This window comes from Macrotis lagotis, chromosome 4 (assembly GCF_037893015.1).
Source record: "Macrotis lagotis isolate mMagLag1 chromosome 4, bilby.v1.9.chrom.fasta, whole genome shotgun sequence".
Taxonomy (NCBI): Eukaryota; Metazoa; Chordata; class Mammalia; order Peramelemorphia; family Peramelidae; genus Macrotis; species Macrotis lagotis.
The window spans coordinates 171,350,166-171,368,405 of NC_133661.1; the positions used below are offsets into that span (position 1 = coordinate 171,350,166).

The window sequence follows — 18,240 nt, forward strand, 5'->3', positions numbered from 1 at the left end:
CTACATTTAGTTGATGAGAATGTCCAAGGGAGAATTCTGAGGAAGGCTCATGCATTTTCATTGTGGATTCTTTGTTTAAGGATAACTGGGAGAAAATTTCTTCATTAAAAATAGGTGTTAAATCTAGGTCTTCTATGGCAATCAAAAATTCAGTTGTTTTGATTTTGGGTCCTCATTAAGGAGATCTCTTTCAAACTTAAATGTCATCCCAGTTTTAGGGAAAGGTTCCCATTTTCTGGCTACTAATAAAAGACTGGAATGGAAAACTTGTAATGGGCAGTTACTGTTTGTTTTTTAACCTCTGGGCCATCTTTTCTCTGTTGGAAAAGAAATTGGCATTTAATTTTATTCTTTCTATGAAACAAGACATTCTGTTTCCCAATTCTGGATATTTTCCTTTTTTAATAGGAGATAGTTTTATTATTTTTACATTTTGAATGATTATGGTGTTGGGAAAGTGTAAGATTCCAAGAAACTTGTTCCTTGTGATACCTGTCCATAATGATCTGATCAGCTTATTCAAGCTTCAGAATCTGTACGGCTCATATGGGGAAAGATCAGCTCATTCTCTGGAATATGTATACATATATATTATAATATATATAAAATACTGCATGTTATATATTGTTATATGTCTATATATTATTTATTTTCCAGTTACATACAGTGGTAGTTTCTACTAATCATTTTTTTTTTGCAAGGTTTTGAGTTTTACAATTTTTCTCCTTCCCTCCCCCCTCCCCCCAATAGAAGACAATCTAATATAGGCTGTACATTTGCCTCCAAGATACGCATAAATCGAAATTGAATGCCCAATTCTGGACATTTTCACTGACTGGTCCTCATCCATAGAATGTTCTCCCTCTACATCTCTGCCTCATGGATTCCTTGACTACTTTCAAATCCATTATGAACCTCCCTTTCTTCATCTCTCTTAATTTCAGTACTCCTACTCTATCCCACCCCTACTATTTCTTATTTATCTTTCATGTCTCTTATGTTAGACTGAGTTTCTTGTGGGCATGAACTGTCTTGATTTTTTTTAATATCTCCAGCATTTAATGTAGAGCCTGCCACATTGTAGGTGCTTAATAAATTTTGACTGAAATATTTATGTTTTTACTTATAGGGGGAACATGCAGTATGCTTCATTGTCTAGTCCTTGATATTTCATTGTTTCCTAAACATTGGATTCCATCTTCTTTCACTCTTATAGGCCAATGTACTGCCTAGATTTTAGCTTTCTTGTTCATTTGATCAATCTCTGCCATCAATCTTTCATTTATCCTTTTTTCTTGGGTGTTTGATATTCTTTTTCATGTTGTCAGTTATGAGTAAGTCATCTTCTTGGTTCTGTTTTTCTAATACTGATTTCAGAAGTTTCATTTTATTGGTATTGATGTTTCATGGGTTATTGAAGTGTACTTTTCCATTTATCAGTGTATTTGGAACTCATTGTGATATGGGTAATTTCCTTCATTGCATAGTTTACTTACCTAGCTATACGTCATCCAGTCTTATCTTCTTTCCCCTCAAATCCCCCACAGTGTGGGAGTATGTTTCCAATGTCATACCCAGAGATTATCTTGGAGATGCTTTATGTTGTGATGCTGACCTGTTGCATTCTGCTGAAGAAATAGAAGAAATATCAATAGAAGTCTCTACAGCTAAAATAATGTTCACTTCTTGATTGCAAAACCCCTGGAGAAGTTGGACTGCATTTTGAGATCATCCTCTGTGAAATGAAACTGACTGTTTTCTGCAGTTTTTAATGAATAACTTTCTCAGTAAACCAGAGAATATCATTGTGCAGTATAGTGCTTCCAGGAAAGACAATTTCCAGGAAATTCATGTGAAGAATTATTCTTGTATATTTTAGAACAGATTACCATTAATACTTTTTCCTGTGATATCCCCATAAGCCCTGTCTAGTTCTTTTAGACTTTAGAGTCCAGAGTGTACTACTAAGTGACAGGAATTTTGCAAAGCATCTTTTATAAATGTTAGGTCATTTGATTCTCTCAATGATCTTGCCTACAAGAGTCCCCATTTCACAATTTAGGATCACAGACACATTAAGTGACTTGCCCAGGGTCACACAGCTAGTGAATGTGTTAAGATTTGAACTTCCGTCTTTCTGACTCCAGACCCAATGCTCTTATCTTGGATAACCAGCTATCTTCAGATACATCCAAAGACTATTTCAGAATTTTTGTTCTGCTGCTCTGACTATAGTAATATTTTTGAATTGATAGAATGAAGCAGTGACTTGATTCAGAGCAGTGATACTTTGAATTTCCAGCTCTAGGCTATTCGAAAGATACACAGTGAGTTGAAACTAACAATACTGCTTTTTTCTGCTTGCAAAGAGTATTTCAAATTTGCTTTTTCTATTGTGTGTGACATTCTCATTAGCTAGAGAGCATGTTTTTTGAAATACCAACCAAGGGCGATGAATGGTTTAACAAAATCTGCAGGTGCAGAATCTCATTTCTGTTGTACTCCAGGCTAGAGAAGGGGGCTTAGCTTGCATCTGCTGTATGGTGTTGCGGGGAGCAGTCCTCTAGGGCCTAAGATCTACTTCCAAAATTGTCTTTTTTTTGTTCCATTGAGCTGTTGGGTTCTGATGGAGGCCAGGCAGGCAATTTGATTTATCCCAGATGTGATACAAATTTCTCTGTTATACTTTATTCACAGTGTATGAAAAAAAATGAGTTACACTGGGAGGTCTCCTTCACACATGTGAAAATGCCCTGGATACTTTTTCTAATTTTTCCTGAGACCTTTCTATAAACTAAACCAAAAATATGTGTGTATTTCTAAAGTTCACAGTCCTGATAGGGGGAAAAAATTTTTTTGGATGAAATATTGGGTACTGGGTTTAAAGTATTTAGTTGGAAGTAGAGATCACAGATAATTGCCAGATAGGAGGATGGCAGATTTAGAACTGGAAAGGACCTCAAAGGTCCTTTAGCTCAGCCCCCTAATTTTTTTGTTGTTGAGTCATTTCATGACTACCCTTGATGACCCCATTTAGGGTTTTCTTGGCAAAGATACTGGAGTGATTTGCCATTTCCTCCTCCAGCTTATTTTACAGATGAGGAAACTGAGGCAGAGGATAGGAACTTGTTAGAGTGTTTTAGGCCAGATTTGAACTCAGGAATGAGTCTTCCTGACTTTAGACCCAGCACTTTATCCATTACCTCACTTAGCTGCCCTACCCTTATTTTAAAAGTGAGAAAACAGATACAGAGAAATGATTTGTCCAAGGTATTAACTGGAATAGGTGGCATTTGAACCCAGATCCTTGGACTACAAATCCATCCCTCACACTATCTCTCTCTCTCTCTCTCTCTCTCTCTCTCTCTCTCTCTCTCTCTCAATAGTGATTCTGTGGTATTCTTTCAGTATGCTTTCATCAGCATTCAGATGCCAGCTCTGTATCAATGTGCCTCACATGCAGCATGTGTAGGTTGCTTCCTTGTATATGCTCTGGACAACACCCTGAGAGACTACTCCTAGAAGTCTTAGTTTGGCATTGTACAATTAGTGGGATGACGATGCTAAGCAGTCCTCCACCCAGCTGCTACTTCAGTGCTTCAGTTTGGCATGAAGGTATGATGATAATATGGAGTCCTCCACCCAAGTCTTACTTCATTGCCTTAGCTTGTCATGAAGGGGACGGCTTCTTAAAGGGTAATGCTACTGGAGTACAAGTTCTGGCTGGTCCTGCTGAGGTAAAAGGGCTTCCAGGTTGGAGAAGGATCCCGGCTAAGGTGGAGAGACTGCCCCCCCTTTGGCTCGAGATGATGCTATAGTGGTCCTAAACAACCATACAACCTCTCTCCAGTAAAGTACCTGTGGGGCTACTGTATGTGTTCATTACTGTCAGTCTGATGAAATGATATTATTGAAGTCTTGAAGTGTGGCAAAAAGAATTCTTTTGACAAGAGAGGATGTGAAATTTTCTATTTTGAAATGTACATAATTAGCTAGTGCAAAAATTAAATGGCCAGTGAATTTCTGTGGCAGAAGATGGAAGGGTTTGGGGGCATGTTTATGGTAATGGTGGTGTTTTTCGTGTGTTCTGAGAGGAATACTTTGAAATGGGAGAATATTGAAGGATTGCTCTTTTAAAAATCTTGCTGAGGTTTATTCACACAGCACTAGGCCTTAAAGGAAATGCACAAAAATATATCGGAGTTGGGGGCTGCTGGGTGGCACAGTGGATAAAACAACAACCCTGGAGTCAGGAAGACCTGAGTTCAAATTAGATCTCAGACACAAGACTTAGCTTGTGTGACCTTGGGCAAGTCACTTAACCATATTGCCTTGTTAAAAACCTGTGTGTGTGTGTGTGTGTGTAAATATATTTATCACAGTCCATTAAAAATAGGAATCAATAATAAGTAGTCACAAAGAATTAGCCAACACATAAAACAGTTAAAGAACAAGTGTAAAGCAGTATATTACTGATTATAAAATGCAGCTTGAATTTAAAATATAAATAAGTGAGATGGAGGAGATGTGAGCTGAACACTGAAGGACATATTCTGGATAGGTATAGCAAAATTGTGTTGTTTGTGTTAAGAGAATGAATGTACTTGAACCTCAAGTGAGAAATTAAGATTTTCTGAAGCAAAGGATTAATGTATCTTTCTAAGTGTGACCCATAGTCTCTGAGAAACTTGAAATAGAATGTGCATTTAATGATACAAATCCATAAATGCAAATGATTTTTATTGTTGAACAGTATCCGTTATCTATGTGTACAAACCAAAAATAGACATCAAAATTAACATTTTAAATTTTGATTTTCAGTAATTAAAGCTCTTTAAGAAAATTTAAAAACAAAAGAATGTGCTTGTGAACAACAGAAATGCAGAAATACAAATTATATTGTTGAACAATATGTATATATATATATAAAATATATCAATTAATGTTTAGGTTTTTATTTTAGTAATAATAATAATAGCAATTGTTTACCTAGTGCTTTAAGGTTTATATCATACTTTACAAATGTCCCACAAAATAGGAGGTAGATGCTATATTTTCATTTTACAGATGTGGGGAAACTGAGGCAGACAACAGAGGTCCAGGGACTTCCTAGGGTCATGCAACTAGTCTGCATTGGCATTCAGGTGACACTAGATATTTTTTGGGGGGGGTGTTAACCCATGTTTTACAAAGAAAACTAAAAAGCTCAGTCACTTAAGTAAGTTTGCTTGAAATTTTCAAAAAAGTCAGGATTAGAACCAAGAAGTTCAATAACCTCATTAGTGTGCCTACTCCCTCCATGGCTATGTAATCTTCTAGCAGATCTTTCTGAAGATCTTCTGTGGAGGTCTCTCTGTCCCTAAAATCCTGGTTGATAGTGTATGGATTATTTCTTATGCTTAAAGAACAACCAGCTCTTCTTGTTTTCCAACCACACATATTATTCCTTGTAATTTTTTTTTACCTCTTTACATGCTCATCTTCATTAGTAATATGTTACAGCCTATTATGACCACTTTGTATCTTTCTGTTGCCCTTTGGGTCATCTGTAGTTTAAGGATTTTTTTTCTCCCTTGATCATAGTATCCCATGATTGCCAGTCATGTAGCATTACTAGGAGACTATTGATGGTTTTTTTAAAATGGACATTTATTGCAGGCTGCTGCTTGGGCTTATTAAAAGCATTGCAGTTTTTTTCAAATATAACCCAGTTAAATGCTTTTGGTAGACTCACTTCTGATCCCAATTTCTTACCTCTTTGTAGTGCTTATCCAAGATATGTATACTGATAGACAAACTTAATGGGCTAGTCATATGTGTCAAAAGCTGGGCAGTATATATTCTTTTTTTTATTGTTTTTTGAATTTTACAGTTTTTTCCCCTAATCTCCCTTCCTTCCCCACCACCCCCCACAGAAGGCAATCTGATAGTCTTTACATTGTTTCCATGCTATACATTGATCAAAATTGAATGTGTTGAGAGAGAAGTCATATCCTTAAGGGAAAAAGTAAAATATAAGAGATGGCAAAATAACAATAAGATACTTTTTAAAAAATTAAAGGTAATAGTCTTTGGTCTTTGTTTAAACTCCACAATTCTTTCTGTGGATACAGATACTATCCTCCATTGCAGATATCCCCAAATTGTGCCTGATTGTTGCCTTGATGAAATGAGCAAGTCCATTAAGTTTGATCATCACCCCCCATGTTGCTGTTAGAGTGTACAGTGTTCTGGTTCTGCTCATTCTTGTTCAGCATCAGTTCATGCAAATCCTTCCAGGATTCTCTGAATTCCCATCCCTCCTGGTTTCTAATAGAATAATAGTGTTCCATAACATAGATATATACCACAGTTTGTTCAGCCATTCCCCAATTGATGGACATTCACTCCATTTCCAATTCTTTGCTACCACAAACAGAGCTACAAGTGTACAAGTGGTTTTTTACTCTTTTTTGTAATCTCTTCAAGGGTATAGACCCAGTAGTGGTATTGCTGGATCAAACGTTATCCACATTTTTGTTGCCCTTTGGGTGGAATTCCAAATTGCTCTCCAGAAAGGTTTGATGCATTCACAGCTGCACTAACAATGCTTTTTTTGTTTAAATTTTTTTTTGCAGTATATATTCTTTATTTTCTTTCCTGTGCAGATAAGTTTGATTTCTTTTGATGTACCCCAGATTTCACTTTAGAGGAAGGGCCTGAAATAATTCACAGCTTCATGTAATTAGACTAATGTCATCTGCAATCAGGAACAAATGAAGAATTTCTCCATTTATGAGTAATTCCTCTTTAAAAAAAAATAAATCACAGGACACCATCCATGACACTGTTGAGAACTTTTTGTAGGAGCTTGCATTTTCTTATTTTATGATTTGCTTGATATTGATACTTTGAAGATCAGTGAACATAGTCATTTCTGTGGTCACATTTATTATGCAATCATATATGAACTTAACATTTGTGGAAGGTTTATCGCTTGAGGAAAGACCTGTAATGGATGAACTTGCTAAATATTTTTAAAGGCAACAAACAGACAATGGGTAGAGTCTTATTTTCCCTTTCTTTCTCTTAGGCAGTTGTGTAATTGTGAAGATGTGGTCCTCTATAGAAAGTGACCCACAGGCTCAGGTCTGTACTGAAAATAATTATAATGATAGCTAACCTTCATAGACTTCCTAGTCTGTGTTGGGCATTATGCTGAGCTCTACCACAGGCTAAGCTGATCAAGGTCCATGTTCAATCTTGTACCATTTATAATGCCTTTAAAATCAAGTTCCCTTCAGTATAAATTTCTGATGTTGATTAGATATGATTCTCACCATCAGCAAATGGCACTTTCTCGTAGTAATTTTGTTGAGTTGTTTTAGTCAATGTCCAACTCTCCATGACCATTTTGGGGTGTTTTGGGGTTTTTTGGGCAAAGATACTGGAGTAGTTTGCCATTTCCTTCTCCAGCTCATTTTCCAGAAGAGAAAAATGAGGCAAACAGTGACTTGCCTGGTGTCATACATCTACTAAGCATCTGAGATTGAACTTGAACTCACTTCTTCCTTACTCCAGACTCAACACTCTGTCCACTGTACTACCTAGCTGCCCAATGTGATCATAATAGTAGGTAACTATTTAGCACATTAATCTAGTGTTTTCAGGTTTCCCAGACTCAATCCTCTTAACAGCTACTTGAGTTAAGTTTTTTAAACATCATCCCCATTTACCTTCTAAGGAAAGCAAAGCTCTGAGAAGTTAATTTATATAGCTCATATTATTAAATTCAAGTCAAATGTAGGATTTGAACCTTCAACTTTCACCCACACCTAGAGCTTCTTTCCAGATAGATGGAGCTCAATGACAGAGGTTCCACTATTATTAATGATGAGAATAGATAGCCACAGACATGTTGGCAGATCTGTTTCAGTTAATGTCAATTTGTTGTACTCAAAGTTTAATTTGCAGATGCCCTCAATACTGTTGACTTATTTTTCCCTTTGCTTCTATATGCTGTTTTGTGATATCATACTTCTCAAAATTTTCTGTCATCCCCCTTTAAGATTCTGCAAATAAACTTGTGCCCTAAATTGGTGGTGTTCTTGGCTTCCATGTGACTCCATTTGAAAAGATAGGCCTTTTGCTGCATGAGTCAGTTTTTGAATTCTTGTGGCAACTTGCCATTGGTTAAATTTCTCTGAAATAATTACGATAGCGTCTCACTATCAACTTGTTCAGATAGTTCATTTCCCATTTTTTTTAAAAGATCTTAGTTGTTGTATTGCTATCATGGTATTTTCATTTTTATTGTCAATCAGCACACATTTCTTAAATGCTCACAATGTGCGGGCCCTTCTTCAAGATAACAAAGAAGGACAGCAGTATGTGTCTTTGAGGACTTACATTGTGTAAAGGAGATTATATCTGTACAAACAAATGTATACAAACTAAACACAAGGTAATTTGGTACCATGATACTATCAGCTGAAGGTGGAAGAGTGTTGTGGATCAAGGAAGGCCTTCTATAAGAGGCAATGCATGGATCAAACTTTAAAAGAAGAGAGATACTTAGAGGTTGAAAGAAGGAAGGGAAAGCATTTCAATAAAACAGAACCTTTTGCATTAGGAATGACAAAATGGCAAGATTGGCAGAATTGTAGAGTTTGCAAAGGGGGTGTAGGTATCATCATACTGGAAAGGTAATCTGACTGTGGTGGTGGGAGGTGAATGAGATAGCTGAAGAAAAACTCATATCTTCTTTCTGACTCCCATTCTTGAATGAATGGAACTAGTCTGCTTCCAGTTCTTCCTCCAAGGCTGATTTTCTCCCAAGTCACTGTTATTGACTTCTCTTCTTAGGGGGAAGGATTGTTTCCATGTACTTTCAGATGAAGAACAAAGGGACTTTTAAGATGTTTTAAGATGTTGTGGAAGGAAGCAAGTCTCTACTTTTCCAAACCTTCTCCCCCTACCATACTTATTGTTGACTCTTTGTTATTTGCCCAAGGAAGTCCCTGACAGTCTTGATGAATTTTGTTCTGAATTTTAGGGGAATTAATAATATGCTTTCACTAAAAGTTTACTTAGCTTGTTTTGAGGCCCCAGCTGATATCCTAGCCATTTAAGAGACTCTCCTCTTTCTGTTCATAGCTGACCATAACCACCTTCTCCATGTCCTCTTTTAATCCTCCCAAGAACTTACGCACATAGTGAAATATATTTTAGACAAAGAAGCTTCTTTTTGAAAACAAGTGGCCAATACAGAAAGCAAAAACTTTTTTTTTGAGAACTAGGAAGTAAGTTCCTTGAGAAAACCAAATGCTAAGTAGGCAGTGAGAAGAAAGTTTTACCCTTGTTGACTTTGCAAAAAGTATTTTCTTTTCATCTTGTGAAAGTTCAGGGTTGTCTGCTACAACAGTGGTTACATTTGTGGCCCTGGGAGGCAACTGCTCTCCCATCGTCTTTTCTCTCTTATGCAGCCCATGGAGAAGTCAATTTTTCCCCTAGATTATTGTTCATGTCTTCTTTCCCAAGATAATCTTTTTTCACTTCTTCAGGAGGATGGCATGGGGGGAACTTGATGTCTTTTCTAGTTTAGGCAGTCAGAACCTTTAAGAAAGTGTTCTTGGATCAGATGCTTCTGGTCCTGCAGGCTTCTGTCCCACATACATTCCTCTTTCCTTCAAAAAAAAAATTTCCTCATTCCTTTGAAACAAAAAAAAAAACTACCATAGTTTGGAACCAGTTTGTGAAGAGCTTTGAATGCCAAAATGGTTTATGTTTGATCTCACAGATAAGCTCTAATTCTGTGGAAGGTGTTTCAGAGCCTATCCAGTCTAATCCATTTGTTGTGGTTGAGTCATTTCCATCACGTTTGAGATCTTTTTTGGCAAAGATACTGGAGTGGTTTGCCATTTCCTTCTCTAGCTCATTTTATAAATAAGGAACTGAGACAAACAGGGTTAAATGACTTAGGTTGCATAGATAATAAGCACATGAGATTAGATTTGAACTCAGGTCTTCCTGACTCCAGGTCTGGTACTCTATCCACTGAATCTCTAATTTTGTTGTTGAGGAATTTTAAGATTCAGAGAGATTCTCCCAATTCTGTCTAATAGAGAGCCCCTGGAGTTTGGGTAGGAGAATGGTACAGTTGTATCCTGTATCCTAGGAATGTTATTTTCGATTCTATATGGAGAATGAATTGAAGGAAAGAGGCAGGGTAGAAAGACCAGTTAGGAGATTATTTCAATAGTCCAGTTGTGAGAGATGAGAAGGGCCAGAAATAAGGTTAGTGGAAGTTGAGGACAGATATAAGGAATATTATAAATGTATAATCATCAGGGTCTGATAATGGTTTGAATATGAGCATGGCAGTGGGAAAAACTCATCTAACTCAACAATCAGTGTCCCCTCACCAAGACAGTTTATTTATCTTTTGGAATATGTTTTTAACCTTCCTTCTCATACTCTCCCTCTCATATTCCCCATAATTCTTCTGTCTTCTACAAATCATAAAGACTGTTATTTGGAAACAAAGAGGATTTTGTCTTAACTTTATTCTAGCAAAAAAGTTGTAGCCTGATATCTCTATGGTCTTTCTACTCTTATGTTTAGTGCCTTCTCATTCTGTTGTTAAGGAAGTGTGATATATGTCGGCTGTGGGCTTTTAATAATTTCCAAACTTTTGACCCTTCTAATTTTGCACTGTTTTGGCAGGAGTTATATCCTTCCCTGTTGCTAAATTCATAGGGTTGTTTGGCCCAGGAGTCAGAAAGATCTTGAGTTCATATCCATCCTCAGACAACTATTAGCTTTGTGACCCTAAGCAGTCACTTAACCCTTATTTGCCTCAGTTTTCTCTTTACAAAATGAATTGAAGCATGTTTGCCAAGAATACCTCAAATTGGGTCACCAGGAGTCAGATACAGCTGAAAAATGACTGAACAATTTCAAATTTCTATGGTTAGAATCATAGTATTTTGGAGTTGTCAAAACCCCAAGAAATTTTTTGTTATAATTACTTTCCTTTGCAATCCAATGTACTTTATTTTATGTACTTAAAAACATTCTGAGAAGAGATTCATAAATTTGCTAGCCTGCCAAAAGAGTCCATAATAGAAAAAAGGTTGAGGACTAGACCCATCTCCTCAATTTACAGATGAGGAAATTGAAGCCCAAGTTGGTAGTTTGACTAGCCAAAGATAAAGCACAATTAATAATTCAAGCTTACGTCTTCTAATGCCAAATTCAGCATTATTTTCCTGGTACCATGTTTCCTCTCTTTTTCATCTTCTCCAACAGATCTCATTATATTTCAACCATCTTTGTGGGTTTCTCTTTGCTTCATTGTTAACCCAAAACATTTCAAAATGAGATGAGAAGGTATCCCAGGAAATGTGATAATACTTCTTGTCTTTGGGCTCATGACAAAACTAATGCTTTTATATGCTCCTCTCAGGAAAACCTTTGTGTCCCACAAGTGAATGTCAGTATGGATGGTTTGGTCTCTAGTTGTGTATCTAGTTGGTTGAGGGTTGATACACAATGCCAAAGGTTCAGTCAGTATTTGTAAATGTCTAAAAGATGTGATTCTTAGACGTTTTTACCACTTCAGTTTACCACTGTGGAAGCAGATGTGGATCAGAAAAGACAGGGTAAGGGGCAGCTAGGTGTTGCAGTGATAAGAGCACTGGCCCTGGAGTCAGGAGGACCTGAGTTCAAATCAGGCCTCAGACACTTAATAAGTGTGGCCTTGGGCAAGCACTTAACCTCATTGCTTTACAAAAAAAATTAAGAAAAAGACAGGGTGCTATTTTATATTTTTATTCATTCTTGGGCTCTCATGGACCAATCACCAATCTTCTTTTTTCATTTTTTGAATGTTATTTTATTTTTCAATAACATGCAAAAATAATTTTCAACATTCATCTTTCATTAAGCCGTTAAGTTCCACATTTTTCTACCTTCCTCTCTTCCCTTTTCCCTTCCCATGGAAGCAAGTCACATGATGTGGGTTATTCATGTACAATCATCTCAACTATATTTCCATATTAGTCATGTTGTGAAAGAAGAATCAGAACTAAAGGGGGGGAAAAACATGAGAAAATATAAAATAGATTCTAAAAAGTGAAAAATAGTATGCTTTGGTTTGCATTCAGACTCCACAGTTTTTTCTCTGGGTGTGGATGGGATTTTCCCATCAGAAGTCTTTTAGAATTGTCCTTGATCTGTTGAGGAGCTAAGTCCATCATGGTTGATCATCACACAGTATTTTTTTTGTGTGGTTTTTTTTTTAGTTTTTTTTGCAAGGCAATGAGGTTAAGTGGCTTGCCCAAGGCCACACAACTAGGTAATTATTTAAGTGTCTGAGGCCGGATTTGAACTCAGGTAGTCATTACTCCAGGGCCGGTGTTCTATCCACTGTGCCACCTAGCCGTCCCTATCACACAATATTGTTAATGTGTACACTTCACTCAGCATCAATTGTTTTCCCAGGCTTTTCTGTTCTGCCCACTCATGATTTCTTACATAACAATAGTATTCCATCCCATTGATAATACCAGAATTTGTTCAGTCATTCTCCAATTGATGGGCTTCCCCTCATTTTCCAATTCTTTGCCACTATTAAAAGAATGAACAGCCAGTCTTCTGATGAGCCCTCTCCCTTTAGCCCCTAACAACAGTCAAACAATAAACATTTTAAGTTTATTCTACTTATGTCTACTATGTATTAGATGTTATACACTAGGGGATACAAATATTAAAAAGATAGTTTCTGCCCTTGAGGAACTTACAATCTAATGGGGGAAAAGACAACACAAACAAGAAAACTGCAAGGATTGTGGCAGAGGGAAAGGAAAGTGGAGAGGAGGAAAGGGAGAATCTCTTAAATTCACTTTCCTATCAGAGGGATAGAGGGTATTAATAGACCAATGAGGTATGAGTTATTAAGGCTGACAATTTTCTAAGATGAAGAGGTTCTGAATGATAAGATAATTCGGGGAATGAAGGGGGAAGGAAAGTCTAAGGAGTGCAGTTGGATAGGAAATGAAGAGATAAACTGGTCCCCAAACAGCAGACACAATTTGTTGTTAGGTCTGTCTTTCCAGTTTGAGGAGGAACTGGGCTTTTTTTTCTACCGGCATTTCTTTCCAAAAGACAGGCAGCCTCCTCTGCCACAGTGAGGCATTCCAATAAGACTTTGGAGGTGTTACATGCCACATGTATTTCAAAAACCTCAGGTTCATACCTGGTTCTAAGATGTCTGTCTAGAAAAGTCCATGATGGGCACTTCTGATGTCATCCTTATCATAGTACTCTGTGTAATGGTAGTATTGGAAAGGGCATTGGAATTAAAATCGGATTTGGATCTTAGGTCTGACTCTAGTAATGACTAGTTCTTTGACTCTTCCAACAAGTCATTTATTGTCCATAGGCATCAGATGCTCATATCTAAAATCAGGTGGTTGAACGAGAGTGGGCCGGGATTTAAATTCTGGCTCTTCTATTCACTACTACCCATCTTGGATTAGATGTCTTCTAAAATCCTTCCTAATGTCTCACTCTTAAGTAACTTTCAAATTTACTTCTAACTCTTCAAAAAATTCTTGAGAAGCATCTTCATGTAATAGAAAGTGCCCAGGATTTGGAGATGGAAGACTGTTGACAAATCCCTTTAACCTCTCTTGGCCTGAGTTTCCTAGAAGGAGGTTGACTTAGATGATATGTTCCTTCCAAGGTGAAAATCCCATGATTCTATGATTATATGTCTTCTACCTTCTAGTTCACATGACCTTACTTTTTCTCATGATTCAATAATTTTATCATACTTTAAAAAAAAATTTTTCAGGACTTTGTACGAAGATTTTTAGTTAGGTCTGTATATTATATTATATTTAAAATAAAGTACTGAGGGGTGGCTAGGTGGCGCAGTGGATAAAGCACCGGCCCTGGAGTCAGGAGCACCTGGGTTCAAATCTGGTCTCAAACACTTAATAATTACCTTGCTGTGTGGCCTTGGGCAAGCCACTTTAACCCCATTTGCCTTGCAAAAACCTAAAAACAAACAAACAAACAAAAAATAAAAAACTGAGAGAACATTTCTATTCCCATATTGTTAATGTATACTTGAGGCAGCATGAGGCAGTTTGTGAATTATTTATGTCCTTTTCTTTTTTCCTTTAGCTATTTTACTGTTCTTAGGACACTCCCTTCCCCAGTGGACAGGAGAAAGGAAAGAAGTGAAGACTCACATTTTTCCTCCCGTTAACAGCTATTCTAAAAGGGAAATTAGGTTGGAGCTAAAATTAGGTTTCTGAATTATTTTTAACCATAGTCTTTCTGTTTTCTATTAGCAAAGATAAATGAGAGGTCAAGTCAGAAAACATTTATTGGCTTCTGAGGCGGAGGCGGAGGTGGCAGCGGCGGTGGTGGTGCCCGAGTCCTGCCCGGCCTGGCATGGCATGGCGGGCAGTGTCTCCTTCCAGCGGCGGCGGCGGCAGCGGCAGCAGTGGGGGCAGCTCATGGAGAAGCTGCAGGCCAGCAGCCGCCAGTTCACCAGCATCATGGGGAACCTGGTGGCTAAGTACAACCACCCCTTCGAGGGAGACACCCTTGTGCACATGTCCACCTTGACCTACCAGACCCCCCTTGGACTGAGAGAATGGGGTGGAAAACTGGTGACCAAGAGAATCTTACAGAATATCCAGATATCCCTGGAGAAAGAATACAGTATAGATGAGGTCACACAAAGCACTGTCACAGATATCAAAGGCAAGAGGAATGATAACATCTTGAAGAATGACAACCTTCAAAGCCTTGCAGAAAATGATTTAGACAAGAAAAGTGTGGTCCGAGTTGATGTGATTTTGGAAGATGAACATCCCAGGTTGATTGAGGTCAACAGTTTCAGCAAGAAAAACCACCAGTCCCATCCCATGATCCTTTCATCCAAAGCTTTCCTTGATCACAGCAGTAATGGCCCCTGGAAAACTAATGGAATTCCAGATCATCCAACTTCATCCCTCCAAGGTCCCCAAGACATCCAGGTGTCCCCAAATCAAAGCTTGGTAGCCTGGAGAGCCAAAAGAAACCACTTGAGTAGATCCTTATGTGTCACTACTTGTGAAGATGAAGAATCTGCCCAGGACCTCAAACTGAGTGACATCTATGCAGAAATGTTGTACTCACTGTTTAAGTGTTTACCTTCTCAGAAGAGTAACCTTGTTTCCACAAATAAATACACCTCCAAAGTCCGGTCCTCAAAGAAGAGAAGACTTAGCACTTTCACAATGGAAAATAGTTTTCTCAAGATGAATCAAAAATTCCAAATTATCCCAGGTGAGGAAAATAGTTTAATTGGCAGAAAGAATTTTAAGCAGAACATTTTGCCCTATTCTGAACCAAACAGTGTTGCCAAGGACAATGAATTGTTAACCATTGACCCCATCTGCTTCCCAAGTGTTTCTTCCCCATCATCAGCTCTGAGGGGGGCACTGTATAACCTCTCCATTCAGCAATCTCCTTCCAGGACCACAGATGGGAGACAAGCAGTCCCTAGTCCCTCCCAGGCAGCTCTGAGTGTTCCATTGCTTAACCTCTCCATTCAGCAATCTTGTTCCAGGACCATGGTTGGGAGACAGGCAGCCTCCAGCCCCTCCCAGAGCTCCATGGGATCCCAATCCCCATCAGCCTTCAGCTTGTGTCTGCCCCCCAATCTGACAAGTGCAAAGGAGAGATTCCACTCTCTGCAGCACAGTTCTCCTGAAGGGGATACATCAAGGCAGGAAAGGCTCCTCTCCAGATCCATAGGAATGCCAAGGCTGCCACAGACGCCTAAGAATGCTCCCCTGTCCCATGAAAGACTTTGTGAGGAGTTCTTGGCTTCTGCACCCTCTGAAGCATGCCCAAGGACAGGCTTTCCCAGAAAGAACGAGACAGGGACAAGAAAGGCCTTGCCTTTTGGCATGAGACAGACCTGCAAAGCCCAGGATTCCATCGATACCATGTTTGAAGTATACTCCCAAGGAATAATTCAGTGGGCCCAGCTTTTATCCCTTAGGAAATTCAGGCAAAAGTCTAAAATGCTGACTGCCAGTCCCTGGGATGATCTCCAGGGGCTCCAGAAATCAGCTTCCCCCCAGGGCATTGCCAGAAACTCCTTATTCGAGACAGTCAGCACAATGGACTACACAGCTTTGCCTAGGACCACATTGAAAGAAGACTTTTCTTCCCCAACAAAAAGAAGGAAAGTGTCAGACTCCCAGACATGGGAAAGCTTCAACTCTTCAAAGATGAGAGATAAGATGTAGGTATTTTTTAAAAGTAATCAGTGTTGTTAACTATAAACAGTACTGGTGAAAAATCGTGGACCTGGAGTATCTGTATTTCAATGAGAATTCAATGCATAAAAATAAAAAACCAATAAATGATTTTTAAAACAAAAACATTATTAGGTTTCTGGCTTTATACTGTGATGAATTCTGGGAATAAAAAAGAAAGGCAAATTTTCTTTACCCTCAAGGAATTCATTAATCTAATGGGGCGGGGGGAATGCAAACAAGATATACAAAGATATTCCAAAAGCCTTCGTGTGATTTTAAGTGATTAAGGCTAAAAGGATAAATTAATGATAATCACAGAGCAAAGGCACTAGTATGAAGAATGACTAGATTATTATTAATTAAAAAAAACAAACCCCACCCCGGGGGGTCTAGGTGGTACAGTGGATAGAGCACTGGCCCTGGAGTCAGGAGGACCTGAGTTCAAATTTGGCCTCAGACACTTATTACCTTAGCTGTGTGACCTTGGGCGAGTCACTTAACCCCACTGCCTTGGGGAAAAAAACCCAAACTCTTAAGTTTTATGTATTATACACCACTGACATTATTCAATATTGCTAAGTCCTATTCATTGGAATTTAAAATTTTACCGCAGTTGAATTAGATGGATGACCATAGGTGCACAACCTGGTTGAAAAATGCTGAAACATTTTGGTTTGAATTATTCCTCTATTGGGTCTAGACAGTTTGAAAGTATGACTAAGGACCGAAATTATACCTTTTATTTAATGCTAGCCAACCAGATAACTAAGTACAGTGTTTGGCACATAGAGCTTAAGACGCTTTTAAGATGCATTCATCTAGAATTTGTTTAATCCTGTTTTTCATGTGTTTTGTAACACGGTTGATTTCTATGTCCTGGGGCAAAAAAAAAAAACAAACCCCAAAAACCCGAACGGATGTCCAAGGCTGGCCTGTTACTGTTCAGGAATAGCATCGCATTGCAGGGCCGTGATGGCTGGACAGACCTACGACTTGTGGGGCCCTGGAGCACCGCGGATCTGGCGTCCTCTTGGGGACCCTCTGTGGGTTCCCACAGACACGGGCCCCAGCTGCACGCGGGTCGGGCTTCTTCCTCCTCCAGGGCCGCAACGCCCGCTTGTCTGGCTCGCGGGCAGCCGCGGCCTGGGCCCCACGGCCGCGGGTCACCCTGCCGTGACTCACTGCTTGGCGAGCTGTAAACATTAATTTTGGGGTCCGCGGGAGTCTGGAGCGCCAGTTGGCCGACATGGAGGGGGAAGTGCCCCCACGCGGTGTCGCCTCGCCCAGGGGCTCCGCGTTCCCCCGTCTGGGCAATGCCGGGGTCCCGGGTGGAGGCGGCGGCGGCGGCGGCTGGCCGAGGGAGCCGCGCGCTACGTGAGACCCCGCCCCCTTTGGACGTCGAGACGTCTCGCGCGCCTCCCGGTGGCTCCGTTGCCATGACGACCCGCCGCCGTCCCGGGGGCTCGGCGGCCGGAAGTGACGACGCGCGGGGTCGGCTGTTGTGGGGCCACGTGACCCGGGCTGTGTTTTGACAGGGCTCCGGGCCGGAGCGTGAGGGGAGGCTGGGGGGGGGGAGCCGGAGCCCGCGGCGGGCAGAGCGAGGCGGGCGCAGCGCGGCCGGGTCCCGAGGCCGGCCCCCCGCGCGGAGCGCTCCGGGGGCGGGGAGGCGAGCCGAGCCGGCGGCGATGGGGGGAGTGGAAGCGGGCCGGAGGGAGGAGTGAAGGGCGGGGAGGAGAGCCGAGAGCGGAGGCGAGAGCCAGGAGGCAGGCGGAGCAGCCGCGAGCTCGCCGGTCCCCGGAGGCAGCCGCGGGGGCCCCCGCTGCCCCCCGAGCCCGGCTCCGGTCTGAAGCGAGTGAGCGTGAGCGCGGCGGGGCCGGGGGAGCGGGGTGGGAGCCCCGGGCAGGGGCAGCCGGAGAGCCGCCCCCCCCCC

At 40.2% G+C, this 18,240-nt stretch overlaps 2 protein-coding genes across 5 annotated transcripts in view; both read left to right on the forward strand.

Moving 5' to 3' along the window:
* The window catches only part of LOC141521768 (uncharacterized), a 28,368-nt gene extending 11,876 nt beyond the window's left edge, over positions 1-16,492 (forward strand). For all 3 annotated transcript variants that reach the window (XM_074234655.1, XM_074234656.1, XM_074234657.1), the window contains one exon: positions 14,343-16,492. In XM_074234655.1, coding sequence (XP_074090756.1) covers positions 14,352-16,298 — 1,947 coding nt within the window. In that variant the 5' untranslated portion in view covers positions 14,343-14,351 and the 3' untranslated portion in view covers positions 16,299-16,492. The remainder of the gene's footprint in view (positions 1-14,342) is intronic.
* A 1,513-nt stretch (positions 16,493-18,005) lies between these two features.
* ATOSA (atos homolog A) overlaps positions 18,006-18,240 on the forward strand; it is an 85,202-nt gene continuing 84,967 nt past the window's right edge. The window contains exon 1 of one of the 2 annotated variants that reach the window (XM_074234649.1): positions 18,006-18,168. The gene's annotated coding sequence lies outside the window, so the exon portion shown is untranslated. The remainder of the gene's footprint in view (positions 18,169-18,240) is intronic. The other variant, XM_074234648.1, reaches the window with a different exon arrangement.